We start from the raw sequence: 13800 nt of genomic DNA, 5'->3' as shown, positions 1-13800 counted from the left end.
GTGGGTCTATTCTGCTTCTAACAATGTGACAGTCTTGTGAATAGGTCTGTCTAAGTGTATTTGTTTGGTGAGTCGTTTTCCATGGCAATCTAATGTGGAGTCACTGATCAATAACTGCACCTTGCGCACACATCCATCTTCACTTGGATAAACTGCTGTGACCTTAGCAAGTTTCCAGTTGTTTCTTGGTGCCGTCTCATCTTTGATGATGACTATGTCATTGACTTTCGCATTTCTCCTTGTTTTCTGCCATTTTTGTCTTTGCTGTAGGCCCAACAAATATTCTTTACTCCATCTGTGCCAGAACTCATTGGCTAGGTATTGAACTCTACGCCATCTTTTGCGAAGGTACAAGTCCTGCCGTACAAAGTCTCCTGGGGGTGGCAGTATCACAGATGTCTTCATTGTTAAAAGAAGATTGGGAGTGAGTGGTTGAGGTCCGTCAGGATCATTGAGTAGGTGCGTGGTGATGGGTCGACTGTTTACTATCGCCATCACTTCGTAGAGATAGGTCCGTAATGATGAAATGTCAAGTGTTCGGGAAGACTGGTCTAGGATGGAGGACAACACACTTCTGATTGTATGAATTTGCCTCTCCCAGGCTCCACCCATATGGCTGGCAGAGGTAGGGTTCATAACAAACTCGCATCCGAGTTTCTTCAGGCTTTCCTGGTTCATTTCTCTAACTGCTTCCAGGAATTCTCGCCCTGCCCCAACAAAGTTAGTACCCTGGTCCGATCGCAGCTGCCGCACATTTCCTCGTAGGGCAATGAAAGCTCGAAGTGAATTAAGGAAGGCGTCAGTTGACAGGTCATCGAGCAACTCGATGTGTACCGCACGGGAACACAAGCACGTGAACAGAAGTCCATAGCGTTTGAGCTCTTTACGTCCTTCTTTGACATAAAACGGGCCAAAACAATCCATCCCACAATATGTGAATGGAGGAGTTGTTTCCATTCTTTCATTAGGCAGATTTGCCATTTTCTGCTCTTCTGTTCCTCGTCTGAATTTCCTGCATCTGACACAGTTGTAGATATAGGATGCTACCGCTTGACTACACCCAAGTATCCAAAGGCTGTTTGCTCTTAGCTCATTTATTGTCATGCCCCGGCCCTGATGTTCCACACACTGATGATAGTGATCAATCAGTAACTTTGTGATGTGGCTGGTCTTCGGTAAAATAGCTGGGTGCTTGACATATGGATGTAGAGTAGCTTGCTCTAACCTACCTCCCACTCTGAGGACACCCTTGTGGTCGAGAAATGGGTTGAGCTGGTAGAGCTTACTTGTCTTGTCTTTAGTTAACTCCTTTCGGGACTGAAGCTCCTTGATCACTTTGGAGAAGATTGAGTCTTGTACAATGGCTATGATTGCAAGTTCAGCTTCTTGTCTTTCTTCGAGACTTGTAGCTTCATTAGTTCTCTTTTGCATTCTCTTGAACTCTTTCCCAAATCTGATAAGTCTTGCGATAGCTTTGACTAGTCTTGACCAGCCAACGTGTAGTGTGCAACCACTTTCCGTGCTTCTGGGTCTTCTGATCCAAGTTCTCCCACCTTAATCTCTCCACTGGGCAGTTCTTCTTGCCAGAGAAAACGTGGTCCTCTAAACCAGTTGGAAGAAACAAGGTCCTTGGCTTTTAAACCACGAGACACATGGTCAGCGGGATTTTCATCTGAAGAAATGTACTTCCACTGTGTTGGTACAGTACTCTCCTTGATGCGTTGAATTCGATTCGCTACAAAAACGTGGAAACGTCTTGCCTCATTGCTGATGTATCCCAACACAACTTGCAAATCTGTCCAAAAGAATTCTTCAGCATTTTCCAGCTCCAATTCTGCTTTGAGCATGTCGCTTATGCGTACTGCGACAACTGCGGCAGAAAGCTCCAATCTTGGTACTGTAGTCACCTTGGTAGGTGCTACTCTGGATTTGGCGAATACAAGAGAGCAATGGATTTGTCCTGATTCACTGATGGCTCTTAGGTAGGTACAGACTCCATATCCTGCAACACTTGCATCTGAAAAATAGTGTAGTTCATACTTCTGAACTTCTTTGAAATCCTTAGGAAGGTAACAACGGTCGATCTTAACATCTGCAAGGTTCTTGACATCTGACAGCCAGGACTCCCACCGTGGCTTGAGTTCACTTGAGAGCGGTGCATCCCAGTCCGCCTTGTCACGACACATCTGCTGTAATATCTGCTTGCCGAGTAAAACAAAAGGCGCCACAAGTCCAAGTGGGTCGAAGATGGAGGCCACAGTCGACAACACTCCTCTTCTGGAAAGTAGGTGCTCCTTCACAACCACTCGAAACTGGAAACGATCAGAGGCAACGCACCACTTAATCCCTAGAGCTCTGTCTGTCTTTTGCTCACTAAGTACAAGGTCTTGAGATTTTACTGTCTCTGCACAGTCTTCTTTAGGAAGTGAGTTGAGTATTTGTTGACGGTTGGAAACAAACTTATGAAGTTGTAGTTTCCCAGTGTGACATAGTTGCATTGCTTCATTCACCAGATGAATTGCTTCCTTTTCCGAGTGAAAACTGATCAAACCATCGTCCACATAAAAATTTCTTTCAATAAATTTTATTGTCGCTTCACTAAACTGTCCTTGACCCTGTGCTGCAATGTACTTGAGACCGAAGTTTGCACAGGCTGGTGATGAGGCAGCTCCAAACAGGTGGACACACATGCGGTAGACCGATGGAGAGGAGTGGAAATCTCCATCATCCCACCACAGGAAGCGAAAGTAGTCTTGATCTTCTACTCTGACTCTGAATTGATGAAACATGCGTTTGATGTCGCACATCACTGCTACTTGTCCTTTTCGGAATCTGCACAGGACACCTACAAGTGTGTTGGTTAACTCTGGTCCTGTCAACAGGTGATCGTTCAATGAGACTCCTTCATACTTTGCTGAACAATCGAACACCACTCTTATTTTTCCCGGTTTTTGGGGATGGTATACCCCATGGTGAGCTATGTACCAGCCTGGGTGGTTATGCAGTTCTTCAGGAGGGACCTTTACTGCATCTCCGCACTCTATTGTTTCATTCATAAACTTCACATAGTCACTGTGATATTGTTTGTCCCTTCCAAATCTCTTCTTGAGGCACTTGAGTCTGTGTTCTGCACAGCTCTTGTTGTTTGGTAGAATCGGTCTATCCTCCTTAAATGGTAAGGGTAGCTCACAATGTCCATCTTCTTGAATTTTCACTCCATCCTCCATTATGGAAATGAAGCGCAAGTCCTCTTGAGAGAGATGAGAATCTTCCACTTTCCTTTCATTAAAATCAGATTCGAGAACTTTAATCACATCTGATGTGGTGAAAACCTCTTTGATCTGAGTGCGACAAATAAAGTGCACCTCTTTAGATAGCTGATCAGATGGTGGATTAGGTGTCACTTCCTTGACAATTATCCTGTGACTACATCCAATAATGTCTCCATAGTCAACACAATGACCAACACCTCCGACTATTGTCCAGCCGAGATCTGTCCTTTGAGCAAAGGGCTCATTGTCTTTTCCTGACACAACTTCTCTTGGTACTAATGCTTGTGAACAGTTATAACCTATTAACAGAGCAACATCACATTTAATCAGAGAGGCAAAATGAAATTTTCCAATCCTTGTACTTGATTGGATCACCATTGAAAACAGCAGGTTCTGGAACTGGTAATCGGTTAATGTTAATGGACTCTGCTAAAACCTTTGCCAGTACTGCTACTCCATCTTCCTGCGTGGCATTGCTGATAGGTTGTGCACTTGAGGTGTTATCTTGTGGTGGTGTAAAAGGTTGTGCGCTTGGATTAAGTCTTGAAGGTTTCAACTTAGGCTGAGGCTGGCTTACTGGAATTGATGTGGTCCTTAATTTTTCCAGATCATGCAGAAGATCCGATATTTCTTCATCTGAGTTGAGTTCTTGCTTGTAGACTCTCAGTCGTGCTTTGGCAGCATTCATCTGTTTTACAGCTTCTAAACGCTCAAGCTCTCTTTTTCTTCGTTCTAACATTCTTTGGGTTTCAGCATTCTCTGCTTCTTGTTTTGCAAGCCTTTCTTTGTTTTCTAATTCAAGTTCTTCAAGTTTCTCTCTTTCACACTCCATTTCTACCATCATCTTTAGAGTGGCTTCCATGGCTGCAAGTTCTGCTGCTGCTTCTTGCCTTTTGACAGACAACTTACTTGAATGGCTTGAACGTACACTACTTGATTGTGTGGAACCTTGAGAGGTCGTTGAAGTAAACACAGAGCCAGCTTCACTCCAGCCAGCCGATCTCCTTTCTATATCTTTCCCATCTTCCTTTTCAGCAGTGTTTCTTTGAACTTGGTTTATAAGTTTTTGTGAAACTGCGTCACATGTGTCCACTCTGCGACGAGTGTCTCTGTCAGGGGTTTCATAAATTCGCAGCTCTTCGTAGGCTTGCTTCACTTCTCCTGAAGCATGTTGGATTTGAACAATATGCTTGTGCAAACTTGGTTCATCAGGTGCTTCGAGTGCTCTTTTAGCTTGTTTAGCAGCAGTTTTCCATTTGTCATAACTGATCCTGAAACGAGCTTGAAGCCTGATCACCTTTTCTTCATGTAGTGCTTGGCCTTTCTCTGTGAGTTTTCTCTGCCTTACACTTTTCCTCAAGCCTTCTTCTGGAACAGCTTGACTTGTTCTTGCCTCCAAGGGGATTGTATCTGAGGCCTTCTCTTCGTGACTCCCCTCTTGCTGCAGCTCTATAGCTTCAGCGTCACAGTCTTTCTCTGTGGCCATGTCACTGTTCAATTGTGTATGTACTAAGGGTTTTCTTAACTGTAACTTAAAAATTTCCCTACATTAAAGAATGTAGCTTCAAGCACTAACCTTTCAATTTATTTATAAACTTAATTTTTTTTTTTCTTAAATGAACTTAAATGCAGTGTATCTTTAACACTCTTTAAATACCACCTTTTATGTGTTTAAACTTAAATTATTTTTCTTAAAGATTAGCTTAAATGTTGTGTTACAAACACCTTAATCAGAACAACAGAACTTCTTTCACTTGTTACAAAACAGAAAAAATAGCTTTCATGTGAAACTAAATTATAACTTGCCTTTAAGGTACCTTAGTTTAATCTTAAAGTGTCAAAACACTTGTAATTCACTTAAATAGCTTGGTAACAATTACCGTGCATCAAACAAATCAATTTCTTAAACTTTAGCTTGGCTTATAGCACAGCAGGTTACCCCCTTAAGTACTTATAGAGTCCCTTTCAAAGTTAGCAAGGCTAATTCACCTCTTCACATTTAACTTATTTAAAAGTGTTACTTGGTGGCAGATTAACCACGCTGCACTCCTGGACTCTGGCTGCCTCTGGTTCGGGTAAACTGTGCATGCAGTCGGTCTTTTCTTCGATGCTAGAGAGCGACGTCGCCCCTTAACGAGCTGCTCGTTGACGGCTCCGCAGCTGCAACAGGCTCCGCTCTTCCCTCCACACTTGTCCAGCACGAAGCAGGCTGAGTTCTGACTGTTACTCCTCTCGAGTTAAATCAAAGCTTAACGCAGTTCTTGGTTTTCAACAGCCATTTATTGTGGACACGTCTTTCAAAGTCCCCAAAAAAAATGCCGTCAGAACTACAAAAAAAGGTACCACAAACCTAAATCAGTTCACAATAAATGGCATATTTACATAAATAAAAGATACAAATAAACAAAACTGTACCTCATTAGCCGCATTGACTCCAGAGGAATAAAGCTTAACTTCTTACAGCTCCTTCAGCTTGAATGACCATGTGGCTCTAAGTGCACCAGCCAAAGCTTCCCTGGTCCGCGGAACAAAACAAAAGTTCCCCCTCCACATTTGAATGTACACTTAACATAAATTCAATAAAAATTACTTCACATTTAAACTTAATGTACTACATTAAATAAAATCTAACTACTGCCATCTTAAACTAAACAACAACAAACAATAAAGAAATAAACCAGATGCAGTTGTTTTGACAGCAGCTACAAAGTGTTTATCACAAAATCAAAGGAAATGTCATGATGACTATTTCTTTATTGTTTAATTCTTTAATACTTCTTGGAAAACAATTTTTTTCCTGTGAAATGGTGCCACATTTGTAAGAAAGATCTACATGCATGTGAAGGATGGGATTATATTTGACTGTATTGTGTGACCAAGTTTGTCACCAGAATGAGCAGGAGGTTCCAGGATATTTTGGTTGTCTCTCACACAATAACAAGGCTTTAGTTTGTTAAATGTACATTTTTATATTGAGAATATGTCACTTTTCTTTATATTTCTATTGTTCACTCCAATAAACAAGACTGGATGAAAGTCTTTAAAACGCCCTAATCCCTAAAGGCCCTTGAAACCAATACTTGGTTACAAGAGACTCTCCAGAACAAACAGGTACTTCACAGCACCATTTTTTTTCTTCATGTAATTTCAATTTGGAGTAAAACTGCTCTTGTCTGAGTACAGTTTCTGATTACTTTACCAGTCTGTAGTAACTTCACTAATGAAGGAGAAACATATTTTAACTAAAAATACATCAAACACAAAGACTCACCTGCTGTTTATAATAAAATAAGACTTCTGGTTTACATATGAGTTTCCTTTTGTGTTTTGTTGTTGTTTATTTGTGACTCAATTAACTGATTATACCTTGCTTACTTTTTTAAAGTAAGCAAGGTTATAATTCCATTAAATGATAACCTTTAACAGAAAGTTATCATTTGTAACCTTCCTTTAAATAAGCTACTGGAAGAAGCTGTAAGCTCCAAGCGCCATTTTCTTTAAGGCACCTTTTTTATGAATAGTGGCTTAACACGTTAAAAACATGACTGTTAGGTTAATTGGTTTCTCTAAATTCTCCCTAGGTGTGAGTGTGTGTAAGGTAAGGTAAGGTAAGGTAAGGTGTGTGTGTGTGTGTGTGTGTTTGGTTGTTTGTCCTGTCTGTCTCTTTGTGTTGCCCTGAGACAGACTGGTGACCTGTCCAGGGTGAACCCTGCCTCTAGCCCGAAACGTTAGCTGGAGATAGGCACCAGCACCCCTCCCGACCCCACTAAGGGACAAGGTACCTTAGTGGGGTAGAAAATGAATGGATGGGTGACACAGGGGCAAAGCACAACCCACGTATTGAGGCCTTAGTTCTTGTACCGGTAGTCACAGGTTTGATTCCTGGCCTGGCAACATTTCCTGCATGTCTTTCTCCTCTCTCATTACCCTATTTCCTGTCAAGCTACTTTCAAATAAAGGCCACGAGAGACAAAAGAAAACCTGTAAGAAAATGGATGGATGGCTTAACAAGTTTGGTTACATATTTGAGGTCCGTAATCGAAAGTAAAAGTAGCAGTCTATTTCTAAGTATAAGTCAATAATGGACTTGAATTACGTCTAAAACCCAGGAGGAATCATCACCGTTTTTTAGTGGCTATATTTATGTCACCTTTGATTCACTGGGACCCAATGGGTAAACTGAGAGTTACAATGGCTACTTTAACAGGTAAATATAACCTAGATTTAATTCTATATATCTGGTCTCATCATATCATGAGTTGTCAATCCTGTTTGTTTTTCTTTTACCAAGAGGTTTGACACACAATCTTGTTATAACTCATACAGTTTCTTATTGATATTTTTATATATCCCAGGTAATCAGATGATTTACTTTTGGTTTTTGGGTTTTCTTTCCTCACCTGGCTGTGCTGCTCCCGGTAAGTTCAGACTCCCGACATCATTATTTATAGCGCAGTATTCCCCTAAGAGTCCATGTCTGCATGACTTCTTCATTTATTTGCCATATTTATAGGAGTAAAGTCAAATTTCTTGTTTGTACACTGAAACTTGATTCTGATCCTAATCAGGGTCAAGCAAAATTGGGTTTTGGGGCCCTATTGTTCTGGTAATGTTGTGGATTGCTACAATCAACAGTCAGACGATTAGTTTATTTGCACATCTGTCATAAACGCCATACTTTACCTTTTACATCTATGACAGTGCTGTTTACATTTGATCCTATATGCATGTATCATCTATTGGTAGTAAAAGCAACAAAAAACTAGAACCCACTGGACTTCAGATGGAATACATACACGTACACATTTATGCTAGGTGAGTCTTTCTCACTTGACAATGTCGACCGGTACTGGGTTGATTCGACGTCTTCAAATATGTGAAATGTCCTGGGGACATTCAGTTTTTATTACTTAGAAACTGTGGAGTACTCATTATTTCTACAAATTTAGAGCACACTTAGAAATTTCAGAGAATACATACTTATACTTATTTAACATATTTATATTTTAATGCTGTTGACATGTAGCCTGATGTAAAAACATTTTCCTAGACAATATGAATCAGTATGAAGTTTTAATTATTATCAAACCTTATCAAACACGGCATTTTGAATAATAAAAAAAAAAAACTCAGAAATATATAGGGCCAACCACGAGAATCAACTCATTTAAAGTTAAGATTCAGTTTCACACAAATACAAAGATGCTGGCATATGCATTAACATGTGCCACATATGTAATGAAGTTAAATACTTGGGACATTTCATAAAAGTTGAGTTCTGTATGATGTAGGCACAAGCTATTAAGAGTGAAGTGTTACCTAAAGAGGCCGCTAGGGAGACCCTAAGAGAAATAAATTTTGTCTTCTTGCCCGTATAAAGAATGATTTCTACCTTCATTCATAAAATAACAAATAGACAATCAATAAATGAATCACAACTTTATAATAAAGTGGTGTGTTTTTATTAACATAAGAGTCATTACTAAAAAAAATCATGGTCTTTTATAACCAGCAGTATAGAAAATGCAGCTTAAATAGCAAATAAATCAGTTCCCAACCACATTGTAAATATTAGTGGTTTGCAAAACAAATATTATATGGGTTTTGTGTTTACCACGCATTGAGGTGCAACTATCATTGTTTATTGTTTAGGAAAATGATTAATTATAAAGCATTTGGTCTACTGAAAGACTTCAGACTTGAAATCAAGGGAACATTTTACTTTGAAACACTTCACATACTTAATCTAATACCAGAACAAAATGAAAAGATGACTTTGAAAGACGACTCTAATCATGATTTGATTTTCTTTTCAGTTTCAGAGACTTTCACGGTTTCAGTAAAGTCTCATGTCTCAGTCCAGCGAGGTCATACAGCCATCTTACCCTGCTGGCTCACCTTCTCTGAGAGTGCAGAAGATATGGAGGTACTCTGGTATCAAGGGAGTGATCAGTCTGGTACTACTGTCCTGCTTTATCAGGCAAGAGCTTTCGACTATTCATCCCAGAAAGCTTCGTTCGCTGGTCGAGCCTCATTCGGCTTAAAGGAAGAAACATCAGGTGGATTAAAGGCAGGTGATGTCAGCCTGAAGCTGGAAAATGTCACAGTTGAAGATGCAGGAAAATATATATGCGTTGTCAGCAGCTCTCGTGATTCTGATAGTGCATCTATTAGTCTGAGTGTGACAGGTGAGAACTATGAAACAGAACGAGAACAAAACCAAACAGAATGACGTCCACATCAAATGATCATTTTCTTCTTATTCCAGAAACTGGACACCAACCTCTCTTGTCAGCAGTGATGAGAGACGATAAAGTTAACATGAGCTGCCAATCTGACGGGTGGCATCCAGAGCCTGAGCTGAGATGGTCAGACAGCAAAACAGCTCTCATTCCTGCTAATGTGTCATTTAGCAGAAACTCTGCTGGTTTTTATTCAGTCCATAGTTGGGTTCTGGTCTCCAGTCCTTCTGAGGTCTCCTGCTCTGTTGGGCTCTTCAGTGAAGAACCAAAGGAGACCAGAATGCGTCTGAAAAATTCATTAGAAGAAGGTACGTGGTCTCACTCTCAAGTCTCCTTTATTGGTCTTTCATCAGAAATATGTTTATTAGAACAATATTTGCTTTTTATTCAGAGTCAGGATCGTCCTCAGATGCATGGGTGGCCTTTGGGATACTTCTGGCAGCTGTATTAGTTGCTTTCGGAGTCTTGTACTTCCTGTTCATCAGGAAGAAAGGTAAATGTTTGATCCAAGTCAGAGAGGATGCGTAACTGAAATTAAAAGAATGCTGACATTGTAATGACTATTAATTTCAAACCATGTAATATATATGTTTTTTATTTCAGCTAACAAGTCCAAACCAGGAAATAACACAACTGATGGTAAAGAAATCACGCAGACACAAAACGTTATAGGTTTTCTATTAAAGGGACAATCACAGTTTTATTTTGTAGTTTTCAGACTTAAGTACAAATGTAACAAAATGTATATGTTAAAACTGAACAAAAACCTCATGGGATTATCTCAACATTTCTAAGGATGTTTAAATAAGACAGTAAGGACGTGTCAAATCCCTTGTAAAAGTGTTTTCACCCGTTGTAGTGACTTGTTGCTAATCAATGAAAACAAAATGAACCCAAGCCTCTGGGGCTCTGCTGACTGGCAGGTGTTGATTCATTGGATCTTCTATATCCAATGGTTCTATGATCCTGTGGTTCTATGATTGTAGAGCATTTATTGATGTGGCGATCTCCAACAAAATGCGACTTTTCAGCGTTGCACACTTCCAATGTTAACGTAGTACAGCCAAATGATTCACATAATTGCTGCAGAGCAATGACCAACATCAGACAACAGTGACAACGACGATGACGGTCAAAAACTGATTCTGCCGCAATCAGCACACCTGCAGAGAGTTTACCTGTCATGCCATTTAAACATATAATGCCACCCACTGTCATTTTCAGGTATTACACCAAACAAACAAATTAACATAAACCCTAAAAATATGCCTCTAATGCCAATCTTTCACAATTAATCACATCACAGAATCAAACTTCGCTGTGTTTTCTCAGGGAATATTCATGACAAAATGAGGCAAACAAGCAAATCATTGGAAAGTGAACAAAAAATGATAACATGGTTTCTAAATATCTTTGAAAAAATAAATATTTGAACAGATCGATAACATTTGAAGAGATTGATATGTACTGAGTGCCCTTTACGCTGCTATTCCTAAATATAAACGGTTGCAACTACATTTAGAAGTCATCCAATTAGAACATAGATAAAAACAATAAAGGTTTGAAAATATTATGAAAAGATTTTGTAGATATAGTTCATAAACCTTGTCATCAGACTGTACAGACAAAACTGCCACAAATGTGGTCTAAGTGATTTCATTTAGGATTTTGAGACAAAAGCAGTTTTGATATGGGGACTTAAAATTTTATCTCTGGACAACGTAAGAATTGAATTAGCAAAATTAATTCAGATCTGTTTTATAAGTCACTGTGTAACATCCTCAAACAAAAACCAGTTATGACAATAATTCATACTGGATTTACAATGGAGGTATTCGTTGGGATTATTTACTAAAGTTTTACTTTTATCTTTCAGGGGCTGAATTCACAATCATTCCTGAAGGTAAAACAGAAGACATAATACATTTTTACTTCTTTTTCTATTTCAGTCAATTCAGCATTTAAAGGATGTTTAGTTTTTTTAATTTGCTTGATTTGTTTGAAGACATGAGAGGAGTGCAATATACATAAAGTTATTATATATCTTTACAGTGATGTGTTCAGATTTTAAATAAATAAAACAATAGCACAGCTTGTTGATGAACCTCAATCTGGTAGAGATAATTTTAAATCTCTTGTTGTGTTTACTGCATAAAACAGCTAAAATATCATATTTGTGTCTTCCTTCAGAGAATGAATCACTTCTGTCAAAAGGTAGAACAGAGTATTTGAAGCTGCTCATGTTAATATAATCAAAACAAAATCTTTATCATACAAAATCACATTTCTAAGATGTTTTCTTTTCTTACTTTTCTGTCCAGCAACATGGCGCTCAGCAGCTCTATTGGAAGCATCCAAGCATTATGGTAATTTTACATTTACTGTGTTTAATATTATTCTTATTTAGCATTTTACTTCATTGTTATATTAATTAAAATATAATTTTCTATCTTTATCAGTGAATGTTCAACTGGTGGACACAGGCAATCAGCTAATAAAAATGAGGGATTCTATACTGAGAGAAAATGCTGATGCAAAGTTTCCAGATGGAGACAGAGTCACTTGTCTCACTGCAGTCAGAGGATCACCTGGTTTCTCTTCTGGACGACACTACTGGGAGGTTTGCTTAGCAAATGCAAAGTTTGACCTCCTCAAGAAGTCCTGGTGGATCGGAGTTACAGATAAACATGAAATCCCTCATGATGAAACTTTATCTCCATCCTCAAAAAATGGTTTCTGGTTCTTGTCTTCTTGCCCCAACCAGGAGGATACTCTTCATTTTAGCACTGAACCAGAGACATTCATTTATGTTCAGTCAAAACCAAAAAGAGTCGGTGTGTATTTGGACTTTGACAACAGAGAGCTCTCCTTCTATAATGTGGAAGAGAAATGTCTGATTGGATCTCTGGCAACAAAATTCACAGGTGAACTGTTCCCACTTTTTAACCCTGGAAAACGTGACCCAGGGACTATGAAGATATTACAGAGATCTGTTCAGGATCAGTCAATTAACACTTAACCTGTGGAGAAACATAAGGTGAGAATCCAGAGAAAGAAAGTTAAGTATATATACACTTAATTCTATATTAAGTGTATATATGTAATATACATATATCATTAACATATATATATATATATATATATATAACTTTTTTTTATTTAGTTGCATGTTTAAGACTTTCCTATATCCCAACATTCCAGCCCAAATTGCAGTTCAGTCCAGAATATATTGGAGTTTAGCTGCTCATTAAGGGGAAAACTGTATGATTGCAGAGAACTGGATGTTTGGCTCCTATAAAAATATGTAAAAAAATAAAAAAGAAAAATAGAAAAGAAAAATCACAATGTATGATTAAAAAAAATTAATCTCATGATGTCTTTTTCTTCATTGAAATCTGCAGAATTCTGTTTTGTTAGGTTCCTCTCATTTATTTTTTTTCCCTGTTGTTCAAATGTCCATTCTTGTCCATATTCAAATTATAGTTTTCATAATATTCTAGGTATTTGAAAACAAAACATTCACCTTGTTGGATTTTTTTAATGTTAAATCAATGCTGAAGCTGGTTTTTGGTTTGTTGTGTGCTATGCAAGTTATTCTGCATGATCAGCATGTCCCAACCCTTGTCCTCAAGGTGCAGTAACCTCCATGTTTTAGGTGTTTCCTTTCTTCATCGCAGCTGATTCAGATATTACTGCATCAGTTCATCAGCTATCAGTTGAAATCAATTGTCCTGAGCAGTGGTGGGAAGTAACGAAGTACAAATACTTCGTTACTGTACTTAAGTACAATTTTCGTGTATCTGTACTTTACTTAAGTAGATTTAATAATGGGTACTTTATACTTTTACTCCACTACATTTTACAGTAAGTATCTGTACTTCCTCCTTCACTACATTTCTACAAAACTGTCGCGTTGCTCATTACATCCAAGTCGCGTTGCTCTTTTTTTCCGTTAAAATGTGAAGTTCAGGGATTTAAGGTGGCGCCGTAAAATCTAAGCAATAACGTGACTTAGTGTCTGTTGTCACCCATCGGCTCCACCTTTACTCGCACGCGGAGCTCCAAGACATGCGCAGTGGTTTCCTCTGAGCGGGAGAAGTTGTCTGTCGCCAGTAATATAATAGCGCTGCATAAATCATAGATATGACGACATGTAAAATAAGCAGCGCTTCGCTTTCACAGACGGTGGGGACTTCGTCCAATTTTTAGCGTCACTTGGAAGGAAATCTTAAAGAAAGGTAAGATCTGTGGAGGTGATGCTAGCAAAGCTAGCTGTACGGAGACAC

General features: G+C 38.8%; 1 protein-coding gene across 3 annotated transcripts in view; it reads left to right on the top strand.

Moving 5' to 3' along the window:
• LOC103480651 (butyrophilin subfamily 2 member A2-like) overlaps positions 1–13800 on the top strand; it is a 59237-nt gene that overhangs the window by 32109 nt on the left and 13328 nt on the right. Inside the window, exons 8-10 of one of the 3 annotated variants that reach the window (XM_081599070.1) lie at positions 11705–11728; positions 11836–11880; positions 11974–12540. In XM_081599070.1, coding sequence (XP_081455196.1) covers positions 11705–11728; positions 11836–11880; positions 11974–12533 — 629 coding nt within the window. In that variant the 3' untranslated portion in view covers positions 12534–12540. Of the gene's footprint in view, positions 1–11704; positions 11729–11835; positions 11881–11973; positions 12541–13800 lie in introns of those variants that run through there. The other 2 variants (XM_081599068.1, XM_081599071.1) reach the window with 2 other exon arrangements.

Source organism: Poecilia reticulata, chromosome 18 (assembly GCF_904066995.2).
Source record: "Poecilia reticulata chromosome 18, P_reticulata-male-v2, whole genome shotgun sequence".
In the NCBI taxonomy this organism is placed as follows: Eukaryota; Metazoa; Chordata; class Actinopteri; order Cyprinodontiformes; family Poeciliidae; genus Poecilia; species Poecilia reticulata.
The sequence above is the reverse complement of the archived record's forward strand: the minus strand, read 5'-3'. Positions and strand labels throughout refer to the sequence as shown.